The sequence below is a fragment of the Electrona antarctica genome (assembly GCF_951216825.1).
Source record: "Electrona antarctica genome assembly, chromosome: 2".
Taxonomy (NCBI): Eukaryota; Metazoa; Chordata; class Actinopteri; order Myctophiformes; family Myctophidae; genus Electrona; species Electrona antarctica.
Genome location: NC_136807.1, coordinates 28,435,556 through 28,451,289, shown reverse-complemented (window position 1 = coordinate 28,451,289; position 15,734 = coordinate 28,435,556). Strand labels below are relative to the sequence as shown.

The 15,734-nt window shown below is 43.6% G+C and overlaps 1 protein-coding gene across 2 annotated transcripts in view; it reads right to left on the bottom strand.

The window, feature by feature from the left end:
- Window positions 1-15,734, bottom strand: part of LOC306942798 (uncharacterized protein) — a 63,538-nt gene that overhangs the window by 24,281 nt on the left and 23,523 nt on the right. For both annotated transcript variants that reach the window (XM_079528895.1, XM_079528896.1), the window contains exon 6: window positions 2,660-2,889. In XM_079528895.1, coding sequence (XP_079385021.1) covers window positions 2,660-2,889 — 230 coding nt within the window. The remainder of the gene's footprint in view (window positions 1-2,659; window positions 2,890-15,734) is intronic.

The following is a 15,734-nucleotide window of genomic DNA, read 5'->3' as shown; positions in this document are numbered from 1 at the left end:
GTGACCTAGATTGTGGGTGCCAGTCCACAAGCACTGGCAGTTGCTAACGGCACTGTCAATGCTGTGTCTGGATCTAGATCAGCTGCTGCTGGCTTGATTATTGGCTGTGATGGTTCAAGTTTTAAATCAGTGAGGCTTTTAAGCATTGACATTTGAGAGAAGTGTTGTCCACTGACCACATCCATAGGGCTTCTCTCCAGTGTGAATTCTCCGACTGGGGCGGTTCAAGTTTTAAATCAGTGAGGCTTTTAAGCATTGACATTTGAGAGAAGTGTTGTCCACTGACCACATCCATAGGGCTTCTCTCCAGTGTGAATTCTCTGGTGTATTTTAAGTTTGGACATTGTAGGGAAGTGTTTACCACACTGATCACAGCAGTGACATTTTTGTTTAGCCAAGCTTCTTTGTTCATTCACCTCTGGTAGAACAGGGAAACTAGACTGATGATGCAACACTGAATTGGAAACGATGACAATTTACATATTGTTTGGAGGTACATCATGGATGTAAAACAACATAAAAAAATGTGTACATGTTGTACGTTATCATCTTGTCGGGGAACAAGATTATTTTTTTCTTCATGTTTTAAACCTTTAAATATAAGTGGTTCTCAAACCTTTCTTGGTCAGGGCCCCCTCAAATTTGTTAAGATTTTTCAAATTATTCTCAATAAAATCCTAGTGTTTTGCCAATTACCGGTACGTGGCCTGACCGCCCATTAGTAGGACCAGGCCCAAAGGTTCAGAATCACTGTTTTTAAATGTCTTTAAAGTTTGCACTTTTCTCTGGAGAGTCTTAATATTGTTTGTTTTAGGGGATGGAAAAAATGGGAGGTGTGACCTTGTAATGTAAAGTTTTAATAAATGTTTTATTGCATATCAGACTCTGGGTTTTATGTAATGGTTGAAGAGAATTTAATGCAATGTTGATTAATTGGATCAAACACTAATTGCATGTAAAAAAAACACCTAAATAACTGTAAAAAACTTTCTACAGCAACATACTGTGTTTATGTATTTACAGTTATTTATTGGCAACAAAAGTTGCCAGTAAATAGCTGTAATTTCAAAGAATACAATATAATGTTGTAAATTGGTTTACAATTAATTGCTGTTGTTTTACAATTATTTATTGCCAACAAAAGTTGCCAGTAAATAGCTGTAATTTCAAAAAATACAATATAATGTTGTAAATTGGTTTACAATTAATTGCTGTTGTTTTACAATAACCAAAAGTAATGCATATACAGTAACAAACTGTAAAAAGGGTATACAGTAGTTTACTGTAATATTTTTTTACAGTTAAAACCTGTAAACATGTATACAGTACTTTACTGTAATTTGTTTTTACAGTAACTATAAGTAATTTTACACTACTTTATTGGCAACCTTTTTGCCATTAACTAACTGTAATTTCTACAACATATTCGTTACAGTGTAGGCCTTAATAGAAGTTTTGAGAACGGAACCATTGGCGTAATTGACGTAATTGTTTTATTCCCCTTAATTGGGTGATTCTTTTTTAATTAATTAGCATGTTTTAGCATTTTTTGCTAACAGCGATCTCGTCCACCAAAAAAACGGCTGAAATCCTTGTGCGCACGCTCGCGCACGCACATGGTCTTTATGTTCATAGCTGCTCAAAATGCGATATTCAGGGCTTGATTAGAGCTTAATTTGACTTGGATATGAAAAACCAGAAATTATTGACGTCAGATTCGGAATTCGGTCAAAATCGGCATAATGGTGTATTTACCGCCACCTTCAGGACTGGGTGTCTAATACTATATACTTGACACATTAAAATGAGGGATGTTGTGTATATCACAGATTTTTCTATTGGCATTCAAATGATGAATGAAAATCATGAATAGAGATGGCAGAAGGCAACATCCAGGGTGGCAATCAATACAAAAATAATTAAAAAAAGTGTGTTAAGAAACTTCTCTTGTCTAACTTCTCTTCTATTTTGAGGGCAATAATAATTCAATCAAATTAATTAATCAAAATGTCGGCACAAACGGTTATTGGTTATAAAAAATAAATAAAATAAAATCGCACTTCCGCTATTGCCTTCTTCCCATTTGCGCCGCGTGGTGTTAGGATGAGCGGCCGAAGGCCCGCAAAATTCTAGTCAAAGACAAATAAAATGTTGTTTGATCTGTGTTTGCTATAACTACACCAGAGCATTCAGTTAAATTAATCCAGAACAAAAGTGGTTGCTGTAATTTAAAGTTCAGCAATGTGTGATAATTCTGTTTCAAATGTATTCCAAGGCTTGGACTGCCTCTTTTCTCTTCCAAAAGCAATTTACAATTTAAGCATTTAGCAGACGATCTTCAATCACATTTATTGCCAGATATGAATTAATTAATCATTCCACCACTGCCAGTGTTTCAGTATTTCTATCTTATTTTGTAGACCCACGCAGCCCGTGACATTAACCGGATGTAAACAAAGGCTGTGTGGAGGGAGCGATCGTAATTTCTTTCAACTGGAAAATAAATTAAACTTTTATTCTATTTTTTTTTTGCCATGCTTTTAATCTATGTAGCACTGAGATTCGTAATAATGTAAAGCGCTTTATAAATACATTAACATTAACTTGGGTGCAATATAGGGCCCCCCTATATGACCACTGCAACTGTCACAACACTTACTTGCCATGCAGGTCATTCGCAGCGTATGTGGCGTAATTCTCCATGTGGGAAATCCCTTGGACCCACCCCACTGTTACATCATTTTGACCATTCCAGGGCTCCACCAAGGTTAGCTTAGCCTTCACCCCAATGGGATAAAGAGTATAACACATGACATTGAGACCGTCACCACACTGGACTTGTTTTCTGATTTTTCCGGTCACTTCTATGCTCTTCACCGGTATCACATCCTGCAAAGAAGATAAAAAGCATACATTATTGTTCAATTATTCATCTTACTCCAGTTAAATCAAATATGACTGTATGCTGACTTTTCTTAGCAAGTAAAGTAAATTAGTCTGATAATTTCTCTAAAGCAGTAGTTCCAAAACCTTTTCATGTCAAGGACCCCCAAATTGACACTAATCAGCCTGTGGATCCCCATTTGAAAATGTATGCCAGGGACCCCCATAAGAGAAGATTTGTACGGCTCTAGCAATGATTCTCAACGCGTTTAATTTCAACGACCCCCAATTTGACATGCATATTAGCTCTAGCAGTGATTCTCAACCTGTTAAATTTCAAGGATCCCCAATTTATAGAGATGACACCCGCACACCGCCACTTGCTAGGTTCAGAGCATTTATTTAAGAAGCCGGCCGCAAGACTGAAACGTTGCTTCTTAAATAAATGCTCTGAACCTAGCAAGTGGCGGTCCCTCCTTTCTACAAGGATCCCCAATCATATTAGTCTACAGAACCCCATTTAAATGGCATTTCTATCTCTGGGACCCCAATTTATATTGTAAAATCAATGTTAATTTATCTCTGAGTTAAAACCTATGTGACCTAAGGGTCCATTTGGTTCCTAATAATCATTTAGCTGGGGACCCCCTGGAACTCCCTCAATAGAGCGTCGCAGTCCCGCCCTCTTTCCCAATGCATTTTCCCATAGACATTTCAAAAAGTATTTATTTAAAGAGAGTTGATCTAAGATGGGCGACGGAGTCTTGTGACAACAACAGCTAGCTACCCGATGCTAACATAAGTAGCATTATGGCTCGATCCATCGAATGCACTATAAAAGCTCAATTGACAAAGATCTTTGTCAATGGCGGTCAGCGTTAGTCAATGGCGGTAAGCGTTAGTAACAAAATTAGTGTTAATATTCACATTTAGATATGTTCAATTGATTTATTTGTTTTTGAGGGGCACTATAGCCCCTCCTATATCCAGTGTATGTTCACAAACGTTGTCCTACAAACATTAAATTCCCATTGACAATGAATGGACAATTTTATGTCATAGTGTCTGAGCAAAGACATAGGCCTAGTGCACCCTGGGCAAGACCTACGCTGAAAAGACTATCAGCGGAAGTTGCGGGATTTTAGCGGAAGTATTGCCCAAGGAAATGACGTTGATGCTTTACAAATCAGTTTACATTCTCCGCGAATGAAACAAGTGTTGTGATTGGTCGGGAAAATATCGTATCCGGGGGAAATACATCTGACTGATGTTCCGGAGGATACATCCGCCCGCTTCTCTGCCTTACGTTGTGACCAGGCTCTTCTTTTCGCAGAAAAGTAAGCCTGGGCTAGGCCTAGTGTCTATTTTACGTCATGATGATTTTTTTTTACCAAATAAAAGAATATGCATTGCATAAGTGTAGGCTACATTTTGACAGATGTGATGACAGAATGACAGAATTAGGCTATCATTAAAGATAATTTTGTCTGAGGGTTAAGACAAGATCATGACTTTAACTTCAATGTTTATGAGCTTGTTGACCTGCTATTTTCCCACCACGGGTCCTGGTTTAAGGTTTTTTTAATGACTGCTCTCGGATCTTGCAATTTGCAATTTCGCATACCTCGCTCAAACAAATCATTACAAATGTACATGCACCACAATGGGGACCGGTTCACCAGAATCGGGGACGGCGACAATGTAATATTAAAATAAACATGGGAAAGCAGGACAGCGCCCGTGCCATGCGAAGGTTTGTGGTGTTGCCGCGGGATGTTTTGACTGTCGCTGTACCATGACAGGTCTTGCACAAAACTCTTTTGTTGGACGTCTGTAACGTCAAAACCATATCCCCGAAGTTCCTGATCTCTTTGGGATGAAATTGTGCCGACTCAAGAGTTTCTTCGGGCTCCGCAGGCGCTATGCTTGCGGCTGCCCTAGCGACTTTTTAGCGCCCCTAGCGACTCTTAGGTGCCTCTAGCAACGAAAATATGGAGCCAGCCCAGAACACCATTTCCTTGCTCTGTGCACATAACCGAGCCGAGGAAGCCAGACGCGCCGAGCACTTTAGTGTTGCCAACTTAGCGGATTTGAGGCCGAGAGAGGGAAAATGAAGAAAAAAATAGGGTTTTATCTTTGGCGCCTGTCAACAAGATTTGTGTTGACACGATTTGTGTTGAAAAAGTAGCTAGATTTGTCCCCAGAAGCTTTTCACTAATTCAGTCGCTAGGGGGGTCTGGAAAGAAGCTAGATCTAGTGACAAATCCGCTAAGTTGGCAGCACTGCGCAGAGCAGTCTGTACTTTGTTTTGGGCACTGGGCGATCGTGTACACATGAGCACTGAAGTCACATGCACTGCAGGGACACTTCTGATTGGTTAGAATAGAGAGCACAGTACAGTAGTGTTGTAAATACTGGATCAGACTCGCTCCGATTGAATATTATGCAGGCATGCAAACAGACCGAAGCTGGAAAAGGTGACAGTGTGCGGGGGACGTGAAAAATTGAGGGTTTTATGGGTACCAAACAGGGCTGGACTGGCCACAGGTCATACCGGGCATTTTCCCAGTGGGCCGCGACCATAGGGTCGCGGCCCGCCAGGCCGCCAGTTGATATTAACCTGCGGGCAGCATTAGGTGAAGGTGGGGGCCACCCTCAGGCCGCCAGTTGATATTAACCTGCGGGCCGCATTAGGTGAAGGTGGGGGCCACATGTGGGGGCCCAGTGGGGAGGGATGGTATGACAGACTGACTGGTATAAACAGTGCCCCCAGTGGGGAGGGATGGTATGACAGACAGACTGGTATAAACAGCGCCCCCAGTGGGGAGGGATGGTATGACAGACGGACTGGTATAAACAGCGCCCCCGGTGTAGAGGGATGGTATGACAGACTGGTATAAACAGCGCCCCCAGTGGGGAGGGATGGTATGACAGACTGACTGGTATAAACAGTGCCCCCAGTGGGGAGGGATGCTATTACAGAGAGAGTAGTATAAACAGCGTCCCCAGTGGGGAGGGATGGTATAAACAGCACCCCCAGTGTAGAGGGATGGTATAAACAGCACCCCCAGTGGGGAGGGATGGTATGACAGACTGACTGGTATAAACAGCGCCCCCAGTGGGGAGGGATGGTATGACAGAGAGACTGGTATAAACAGCGCCCCCAGTGGGGAGGGATGGTATGACAGACTGACTGGTATAAACAGTGCTCCCAGTGGGGAGGGATGGTATGACAGAGAGACTGGTATAAACAGCGTCCCCAGTGGGGAGGGATGGTATAAACAGCACCCCCAGTGTAGAGGGATGGTATAAACAGCGCCCCCAGTGGGGAGGGATGGTATGACAGACTGACTGGTATAAACAGTGCTCCCAGTGGGGAGGGATGGTATGACAGAGAGACTGGTATAAACAGCGTCCCCAGTGGGGAGGGATGGTATGACAGAGAGACTGGTATAAACAGCACCCCCAGTGGGGAGGGATGGTATGACAGAGACTGGTAGAAACAGCACCCCCAGTGGGGAGGGATGGTATGACAGACTGACTGGTATAAACAGTGCTCCCAGTGGGGAGGGATGGTATGACAGAGAGACTGGTATAAACAGCGTCCCCAGTGGGGAGGGATGGTATGACAGAGAGACTGGTATAAACAGCACCCCCAGTGGGGAGGGATGGTATGACAGAGAGACTGGTAGAAACAGCACCCCCAGTGGGGAGGGATGGTATGACAGACTGACTGGTATAAACAGTGCTCCCAGTGGGGAGGGATGGTATGACAGAGAGACTGGTATAAACAGCGTCCCCAGTGGGGAGGGATGGTATGACAGACTGACTGGTATAAACAGCGTCCAGTATATACTACACTTAAGAGTCATCAGTACAAATCTATTACTCTCAGTATGTAGAAAGATGTTCAAATTAATTACTTCCTGTACTGTACTAGCCCTCCTCCCCGGCCTGTGTGTGTCTGTGTGTTAGGCTGTGCAACAGTGACACTTGGTGGTGAACAAACGCTATAACGCTATGTTCGTGCTCGGACACAGCCAGGGACACAGGGACACAGCCAGGGACACAGCCAGGGACACAGCCAGGGACCCAGGGACACAGCCAGGGACCCAGGGACACAGCCAGGGACCCAGGGACACAGGAAAACAGCCAGGGACCCAGGGACACAGCCAGGGACACAGCTAGGGACACAGCCAGGGACCCAGGGGCACAGCCAGGGACACAGCCAGGGACACAGCCAGGGACCCAGCCAGGGACACAGCCAGGGACCCAGGGACACAGCCAGGGACACAGCTAGGGACACAGGGACACAGCCAGGGACAGACCCAGTGACACAGGGACACAGCCAGGGACAGACCCAGGGACACAGGGACACAGCCAGGGACACAGCCAGGGACACAGCCAGGGACAGACCCAGGGACACAGCCAGGGACACAGCCAGGGACACAGCCAGGGACAGACCCAATGACACAGGGACACAGCCAGGGACACAGCCAGGGACAGACCCAATGACACAGCCAGGGACACAGGGACAGACCCAGTGACACAGGGACACAGCCAGGGACACAGCCAGGGACAGACCCAGGGACACAGCCACACACACATACTGTAGCTGTCTATAGTGTGGTTGAGTGGTTGCACCACTCAAAAATGACAGATGATTATTTACTAAATCAGTACAAATCTATAGTCAGTATTGAGCAAGATGTTAACATTAATTTCCTGATAGTCATAGAAGAACAATTCATTTACTCCAACAGTTTGAGGAGTGCTAGCCCCTCCTATATTCAGCTATAGTGTAGATTTGTCCTAAATGCCATTGACAATGAATGGAGAATAATTGTCATATATCGGCTATTTTTGTCCTACACATTCATTGTCACAAAAATGACAATGAATGGATGATGTATGATGATACTGTAAGAGTGCCGCTCACTTCACACAGGTGTGATTTTTAAAAACAGGTCCAACACTCCCATCTCAAAATCCCTTATAGTTACACTCTTCACATCATGTCAAATAGAAATTATATTCACTGGCAAAATAATAAATTATAATAAAAATAGTTTTGGAACAGGGTCAGTTTACGTCATTATTTTAGCCTTAGTCAATTTAAGACATGTAGATAAGAGTAACATCCTCTCCTTATTCAACAGTTGAGCTGCATGTTTTCTTTTTTAATATATCTTTAGTATTATGTAAGCCCTGGGGGGGGGGGGGGGGGGGGGGGGGTGTAGGACTACAAGTTGTATGTATCAAGCGTTTTATTTATTTACTCACACGCACGCACGCACGCACACACACGTGCGCATGCTTTTTTTTTTTACTCGCATGCATGTATGCACACACGCGAGCACACACACACACACACACACACACACACACAGCGAGATAAACTGACGCCGGCGTGTCCACACCACAGACAGTATAACGCAAGGTGCTAACGTTGCTAATGCTAACTAGTAGCAGCTGCACTTGCAGCTAAACTATGGGATTGACTGGCGAGTCCCGCCCGTCCCGCCGAGTCCCGCGTCCACACAAACAGGTTTTCTTCCGCGGAGCGGCCAGCGGTGGCGCACATCATGATCATGATGCCGCAGATACAAGCAGAATATCTTCCAGAATCATTACAGTTCGTTTCTCGTGAGTCCGTCAGAGAATGCTCCGGGCAGCGGGCTCGGGCTCCACCCCCACCCACAGACCCCCTCACCCCCCCCAAACATTTTTTTAACGGATTTGCATGAATCACATGGGTGCCTTATTTGGAATAAAAACGGCGATTTTCGCCGAAAAGCTACACGTTTGCATGTCTGCTTATGATTAAAAGAAAAAAGAGAAAATAGCAGCCTTTGCGATTTGCGTGGTTTCAAATCGCAATTTTGGTTTGAAAACGATTAATCGTTCAGCCTTATAGAGCGTCGCAGTCCCGCCCCCTACCATGGCCCAGGAAATGAATCCCAATGCATTTTTCCCATAGACATTTCAAAAAGTATTTATTTAAAGACGGTTACGCCGCGGACAAAGCCAACTCGAGTCGTGACAACTCATGACAACACAAACAATATTTTGGACCAAACAAATAATTACAAAGAAGAAAAACAACAAAAAGTGTTGTAAACTGCCGTTTTTTTCTTCTTTCTAATTATTTGTTCGGCCCAAAAAATTGTGTTTGTTGTCATGATTTGTCACGACTGGAGTTGGCTTTGTCCGCGGCGTAAACGTCTTTAAATAAATACTTTCTGAAATGTCTATGAGGAAAATGAACGGAGAATCATTTCCTGGGCCATGGTAGGGGGCGGGACTGCAACGCTCTATTGCACGCACACGGAAGCATTTCAGGTAGGGCTGCACGATTCTGGAAAAAAAAAAAAAAAAAAAAAAACTTTATTTCTCTGAAACCTCAATTTCGATTATTTTTTTTTCAGTAAAAGAAATACATTGTCTCAAAATATGTTATCTTTTTTAAATGCAAACAAAATGTGAAATGTGAAGTGTTTTAATGCATATTTGTCTGGCCAGGGATCCTTTTAAACAGATAAATCCCCTATGGGATTAAACAAGTGAAAATGTTTACAATATGTCCATTAATTAACATTATCAAAATTCAGTGATTTGGGTGATTTGGAAAAATACCCGGTCCACCCGGTAACAAGATGTGCACATGCACACGCTCTACAGTGGGGGAAGTACAACAATCCAACAGCATGTGCACCAAGGCCCGCCCCACTCGATCATGATTGGAGGAAGGCGCCTCTCATCCTGATTGGATGAAGGCTTTGCCACCCAAAGCCCAAACCAGGGTTTTTTGACCCCAGTGGCTCACTGGGGACAGGGAGTATACCCAGGGGGCAAACCACCCTTTTTTTAGGAAACCTGCATTTGTCATAACATACAAAGTTGTCCACCAGAAATAATATCTATGACCCCATAGGATCACAACCTATATGGACAACTCGGTCAATTTTGTTGCGAAAGTCCAATATGGCCGCCCCCAATATTAGCCCCTATTAGTTATAATAGGGGGTGAATAGGGCAATTTTTTAAACTGAGAGATATTTCCACGAAACTTCTCAGGTTGATCAATGATATGAATACGAACATTTTTTGTATTGCAAGTTTCCATGAAATCCAATATGGCCGCCACAATATGGCCGCCACATTATTAGCACCAAAAAAATAGGTTTTGGCTCTAACTTCTGAACCAGATAAGCTAGAAATGCAAACTTGGTGTCTATTTCATGGTTTCTGACCATGAGAGACTCAATGGAATACCTTTTTTCATTATCGGGTGTGTCTGGACCCTTATTGTGCATATTTACAAGATGGTGGCTACCCGAAATAGTGTTTTACCATGATTTCTACCATGATTGTTGACTGTTTTGGCAAACACAAGCAATAATAATCCATTGGCTAAGATTCATGGCACAGAAGGAACATGTTTTCTTGAGCTTGCATATTGTCAAAATGGCTGCAAACATGAAAAAGAAAAGACATTACATTTCCTGTCAGATCCTATTACCCAGGGGGGCAAACCACTCCTTTTTTGGATACCTGCATTTGCCATAACATCAAAGGTTGTCCACCAGAAATATATATGACCCAATAGAATCACAACCTATGTGGACACACCGGTCAATTTCTTTGCTGGAAATCCAATATGGCCACCACAATATTAGCCCACATTAGCCTATAATGCGGGTGAATAGGACAACATTTTTAACTGAGGGATATTTCCACAAAACTTCACAGGTTGATCAATGATATGAATACCATAATTTTTTGTATTGGAAGTTTCCATGATATCCAATATGGCCACCACAATACTAGCACCCAGAAAATAGGTTTGGCTCTAAATTCTGAACAAGATGAGCTAGAAATACAAACTCATGGTTTCTAACCACGAAAGATATTATTGTTCTGGGGTGTTTCTTTGCAGAAAGACGTCCCTCTGGCTGTATTCTGGTTTTGTTCTACTGTTTGTTGGCATTTCCTCTGTTTATGTTGACAATCATCCCTGGCAGGGACGTGCATCGCCAAGCCGGACATCCCTTCCTTCACTGAGTCTGGAGGGTCTCTCAGTGACGGGAATGCAGTCCCCTGTCCATCTACAGAGCCAGCCTGGCCTATGTCAATGAACAAGACAATATTATGTAGCTGTATCAAAGGCTGCCAGAAAATCTGTTAATGTGCAAGGCACTGGAGACAAGATGCAGCAGGAGCTTCACTCCATTCCTGACTGGGAATGTCTCAGATGCATGCATCATTCTGTGTGCTATTTATGGGCCCAAAACCACTGGCTAAACTCCAGTCCGCTCCTCTGACAAGTGTCCTGCTCACTGACAAGAGTGACATCCTAGCACACTGGGAAGAGCACTTCAGTGAGGTCTTAAACAGAGAGTCCTCAATTTCCGAAGAGGATATTGCCACGATACCCCAGCTGCCAATCAAATCTGTCTGACCCCCCCCTCACCCCCACCAGTGCAGAGACAGTGAAAGCACTGCCTTCTGGAAAGGCACCAGGAGGTGATGGGTTGCCCGCAGACATCTACAAGAATGGAGGCATGGCACCTGTACCAGGTAATCTGGATAGGGCGAAGTCCCTCAAGACTTCAAGGACGCATCCATAGTGCATGTTTACAAGAGGAAAGGGGACGGGGCATACTTGGATAACCATCATGGTATAGCCCTCCTGAGTCCTGAACATCACAGTAAAGATCTTAGCAAGAATCATCCTCAACCGGCTAATCAGCCATGCTGAGAATGTTGTCCCTGGATCCCAATGTGGTTTCCACGGAGGCAGAGGTACCTGTAACATGATCTTTTCCATTTGCCAGCTGCAAGAAAAGTGCAGAGAGCAGAAGGGTCTCTATATGGTGTTTGTCGACCTCACCAAGGCCTTTCACACAGTCAATCGTGAGGGCCTGTGGCAGATCCCTGGCAAGTTTGGCTGTCCAGGGACATTGATCTCTCTCATTGCGTCCTTTCATGACAGGATGCCAGCCAGAGTCCAAGATAATGGTGATGCATCCCCAGTCAGGAATGGAGTGAAGCTCCTGCTGCATCTTGTCTCCAGTCCCTGGCACATGAACAGATTTTCTGGCATAGGCCAGGCTGGCTCTAGATGGACAGGGGACCATCACTGAGAGACCATCCATACTCAGTGAAGGAAGGGATGTCCGGCTTGACGATGCACGTCCCTACCACGGATGATTGTCAACATAAACAGAGGAAATGCCAAAAGAAACTGTATAACAAAACCAAAATACAGCCAGAGGGATGTCTTTCTGCAAAGAAACACCCCAGAACAATAATGCTTAATAGAGGGAAATTATGGCTAAAATATTGATATATCTCTCTCGTGGTTAGAAACCATGAGTTTGTATTTATAGCTCATCTGGTTCTGAATTTAGAGCCCAACCTATTTTCTGGGTGCTAGTATTGTGGTGGCCATATTGGATATCATGGAAACTTCCAATACAAACCATTGTGGTATTTATATCATTGATCAACCTGTGAAGTTTCGTGGGAATATCCCTCAGTTAAAATGTTGCCCTATTCACCCGCATTATAGGCTAATGGGGGCTAATATTGTGGTGGCCATATTGGATTTCCAGCAAAGAAATTGACTGGTGTGTCCATATAGGTTGTGATTCTATTGGGTCATAGATATTTCTGGTGGACAACCTTTGATGTTATGGCAAATGCAGGTATCCAAAAAGGGGTGGGTTGCCCCCCTGGGTAATAGGATCTGACAGGAAATGTAATGTCTCTTTTCTTTTTCATGTTTGCAGCCATTTTGACAATATGCAAGCTCAAGAAAATATGTCCCTTCTGTGCCATGAATCTTAGCCAATGGATTAATATTGCTTGTGTTTGCCAAAACAGTCAACAATCATGGTAGAAATAATGGTAAAGCACTATTTCGGGTAGCCACCATCTTGTAAATATGCACAATAAGGGTCCAGACACACCCAATAATAAAATAGGTATTCCATTGAGTCTCTCATGGTCAGAAACCATGAAATAGACACCAAGTTTGCATTTCTAGCTCATCTGGTTCAGAAGTTAGAGCCAAAACCTATTTTCTTGGTGCTAATATTGTGGCGGCCATATTGTGGCGGCCATATTGGATTTCATGGAAACTTGCAATACAAAAAATGTTCGTATTCATATCATTGATCAACCTGAGAAGTTTTGTGGAAATATCTCTCAGTTTAAAAATTTGCCCTATTCACCCCCCATTATAACTAATAGGGGCTAATATTGGGGGCGGCCATATTGGACTTTCGCAACAAAATTGACCGAGTTGTCCATATAGGTTGTGATCCTATGGGGTCATAGATATTATTTCTGGTGGACAACTTTGTATGTTATGACAAATGCAGGTCAACCCCCTTTGCCCCCTGGGTAGTAACTCCTTATATGGTCAGCACACTTTATAGTAGGGAGGATTATCCAAAAAATAAGAAAAATAAGTGATATTTGAATTAAGTGAAATCACTGAATATACCTTTAATGTTTAGGTGCCCACTCTTCCTGCAACCTTTTGCAATGTGAAATGCCACCGAATCTGTAGGCCTAATCCTTTTCCATTTTGATTCTGTCTCGTCATATATAATGGGCCATGTGAAAAATAATGATGCCACATCTCTCTTTTCAACTTGTGACAGCTGATGCTTGTACTGTGAAGGCAAAAGTTTCTGAACGTCTCATCCTCCATTTTTACTAGGGGTGCAGCGGTTTACGGTTTAAAACCGAACCGTTCGGTACAGCATACACGGTTCAATACGCCCTAATGTACCGCGGTCTTTCGGTTTGAAATTAATTCATTTCTTCCAGCTGCGGAGAATGTATTTCTCGGTCACACACCGTCCTACTTAGAAGTATAGCACTCTATCGGTCACACACCGTCCTACTAAGAAGTCTAGCACTCTTTCGGTCACAGAAGTTTAGCACTCTTTCGGTCACAGAAGTTTAGCACTCTGTCGGCCCACCCCCTTTCCCCCCACACACACACACACACACACACGGCATGGTGAGGAGAACCCAGCCCTCGTCTTTAAACGTCGTTCTTGAAAAGACCACTCTGTGGAATAATTATTGATCGTCATACACAGAGACACACATAGCGGAGTAACCTCCCGTCAACAGGGTTCTATAAGCACCGTTTTTGTAAGTTTGTTCAGATCTGCTTCTGCACTCGCTGTTTGAGTGCTACAGACTAGTACAGAGAGAGGGAGAGCAAAAACAACCCGTTGTTGCTCTCTCCACCCGCAGCAGGAGAAGAACATTCCGTCAGAGTCCCAAAAAAATACTCCATGTCCAATCCATGACTGTAGATAGAAACCTTTCTTCTAATAATATAAGCATAATATCCTTAAATCTTTTTGTAAACTTAAGTATTTTTCTGTGCGACACGACGCACTCTGCAGTGTGAATCCCTCCCCTCCCAGGAGCCACTCTCCTCTCTGCATGTGCTCACTCTGCACGTGTGAGCGCATAGGTGCATTTTTTCCCCCTTGAAAATAATGAGGCACATTAAAATAGCAATATAAGGTTTTTTTCTCTTTAAAATAATGAAAAGGCAGAAAATGCCTAATACAATAATATATGCTAATAAATAAAAAATTAAATAAGCTATAAATAAACTTTCTTTTTCTTCTTTTTTTTAACTGTACCGAAACCGAACCGAAACCGTGGCCCCCATACCGAGGTACGAACCGAACCGTGGGCTAACTGAACCCTTACACCCCTAATTTTTACGCGTGCTGAAAATAGCCCATCTACTAGCTCACAACGTGTTGCGGAGGAGACACGTTGTGAGCTTGCAGATCAGCCATTTTTGAGTGGTGCAACCACTCCAAGGAACAGCAATATCCGTCCTAACCTATGTGACTATGAGTACCAGTAGGGGCAAAAGTGGCGCTGTTGTGCCAGAAACAGAGAGAGAGATAGTGTTGCACTGTTGCCTGCTAATTACAGAGAGAGAGAGAGAGAGAGAGGCAGGGGAGTTGCACCACTCAGTTCACACGGGTGTGATTTTTAGCATGAAACGGGTCGTACGGCGAAGCATAATTCAGGCTTCCCCTTTGTTTTTAGCCGAGGCGACGTACAGTCAATACAGTCAGTCAAACATTCAGACTCAGACACACATGGTCATCTGCACTAGAGTTCTCAATCTCTGCCCGAACCCGGCCCGGCCCGACCCGGCCCGACATTTTCGGGTGGGGCCGGGCCCAAAATGCACGATAATTAGTCGGGCCGGGCCGAGCCTCGGGCTCTGTGATTTTCCGTGATTTTTTTTTATAATTTTATTATAACAAAAATAACAATTCTGTTGTTTGTGTAATGTATTTATTTAATATGAAGAGGGCTGAGCTGGTGAATGTTGGCGATTAACTTTTACAGTTTAGGCTATTATACTATATGTGACTGAAGGAGGATGCGGCGATGATCAGCAGCAGGCAGCAGCGCACCAAAGTGACAGAATAGAACGGTGGTTGTTGAACTTGCTACCGCTGGCTGGCCTCTGGTTTGCCAACCAAATGAGCTGCTTACTGCTCAGCATCAACTATATAACTTAAGTCAACTTGCCATATGCTTAAATATTTTATAAGACCATCGATTTATCCGCAATAGCTCGTTTTGGAAACGTCGGGGCTTAACGAGACACTGCTGTCTCGTTGAACCCAGCTGGGTGAATAAGCTAAATTAGGCTACCTAATCAACGGTAAATGCTCCATATAACTATGAAAGCGCCTGCACGTAATATAGTTACATGATGACCAAGCAATGTTACAGTCACACTGTATAGGCTACAGCTATTTGGTTTACAAATCGTATCGCAG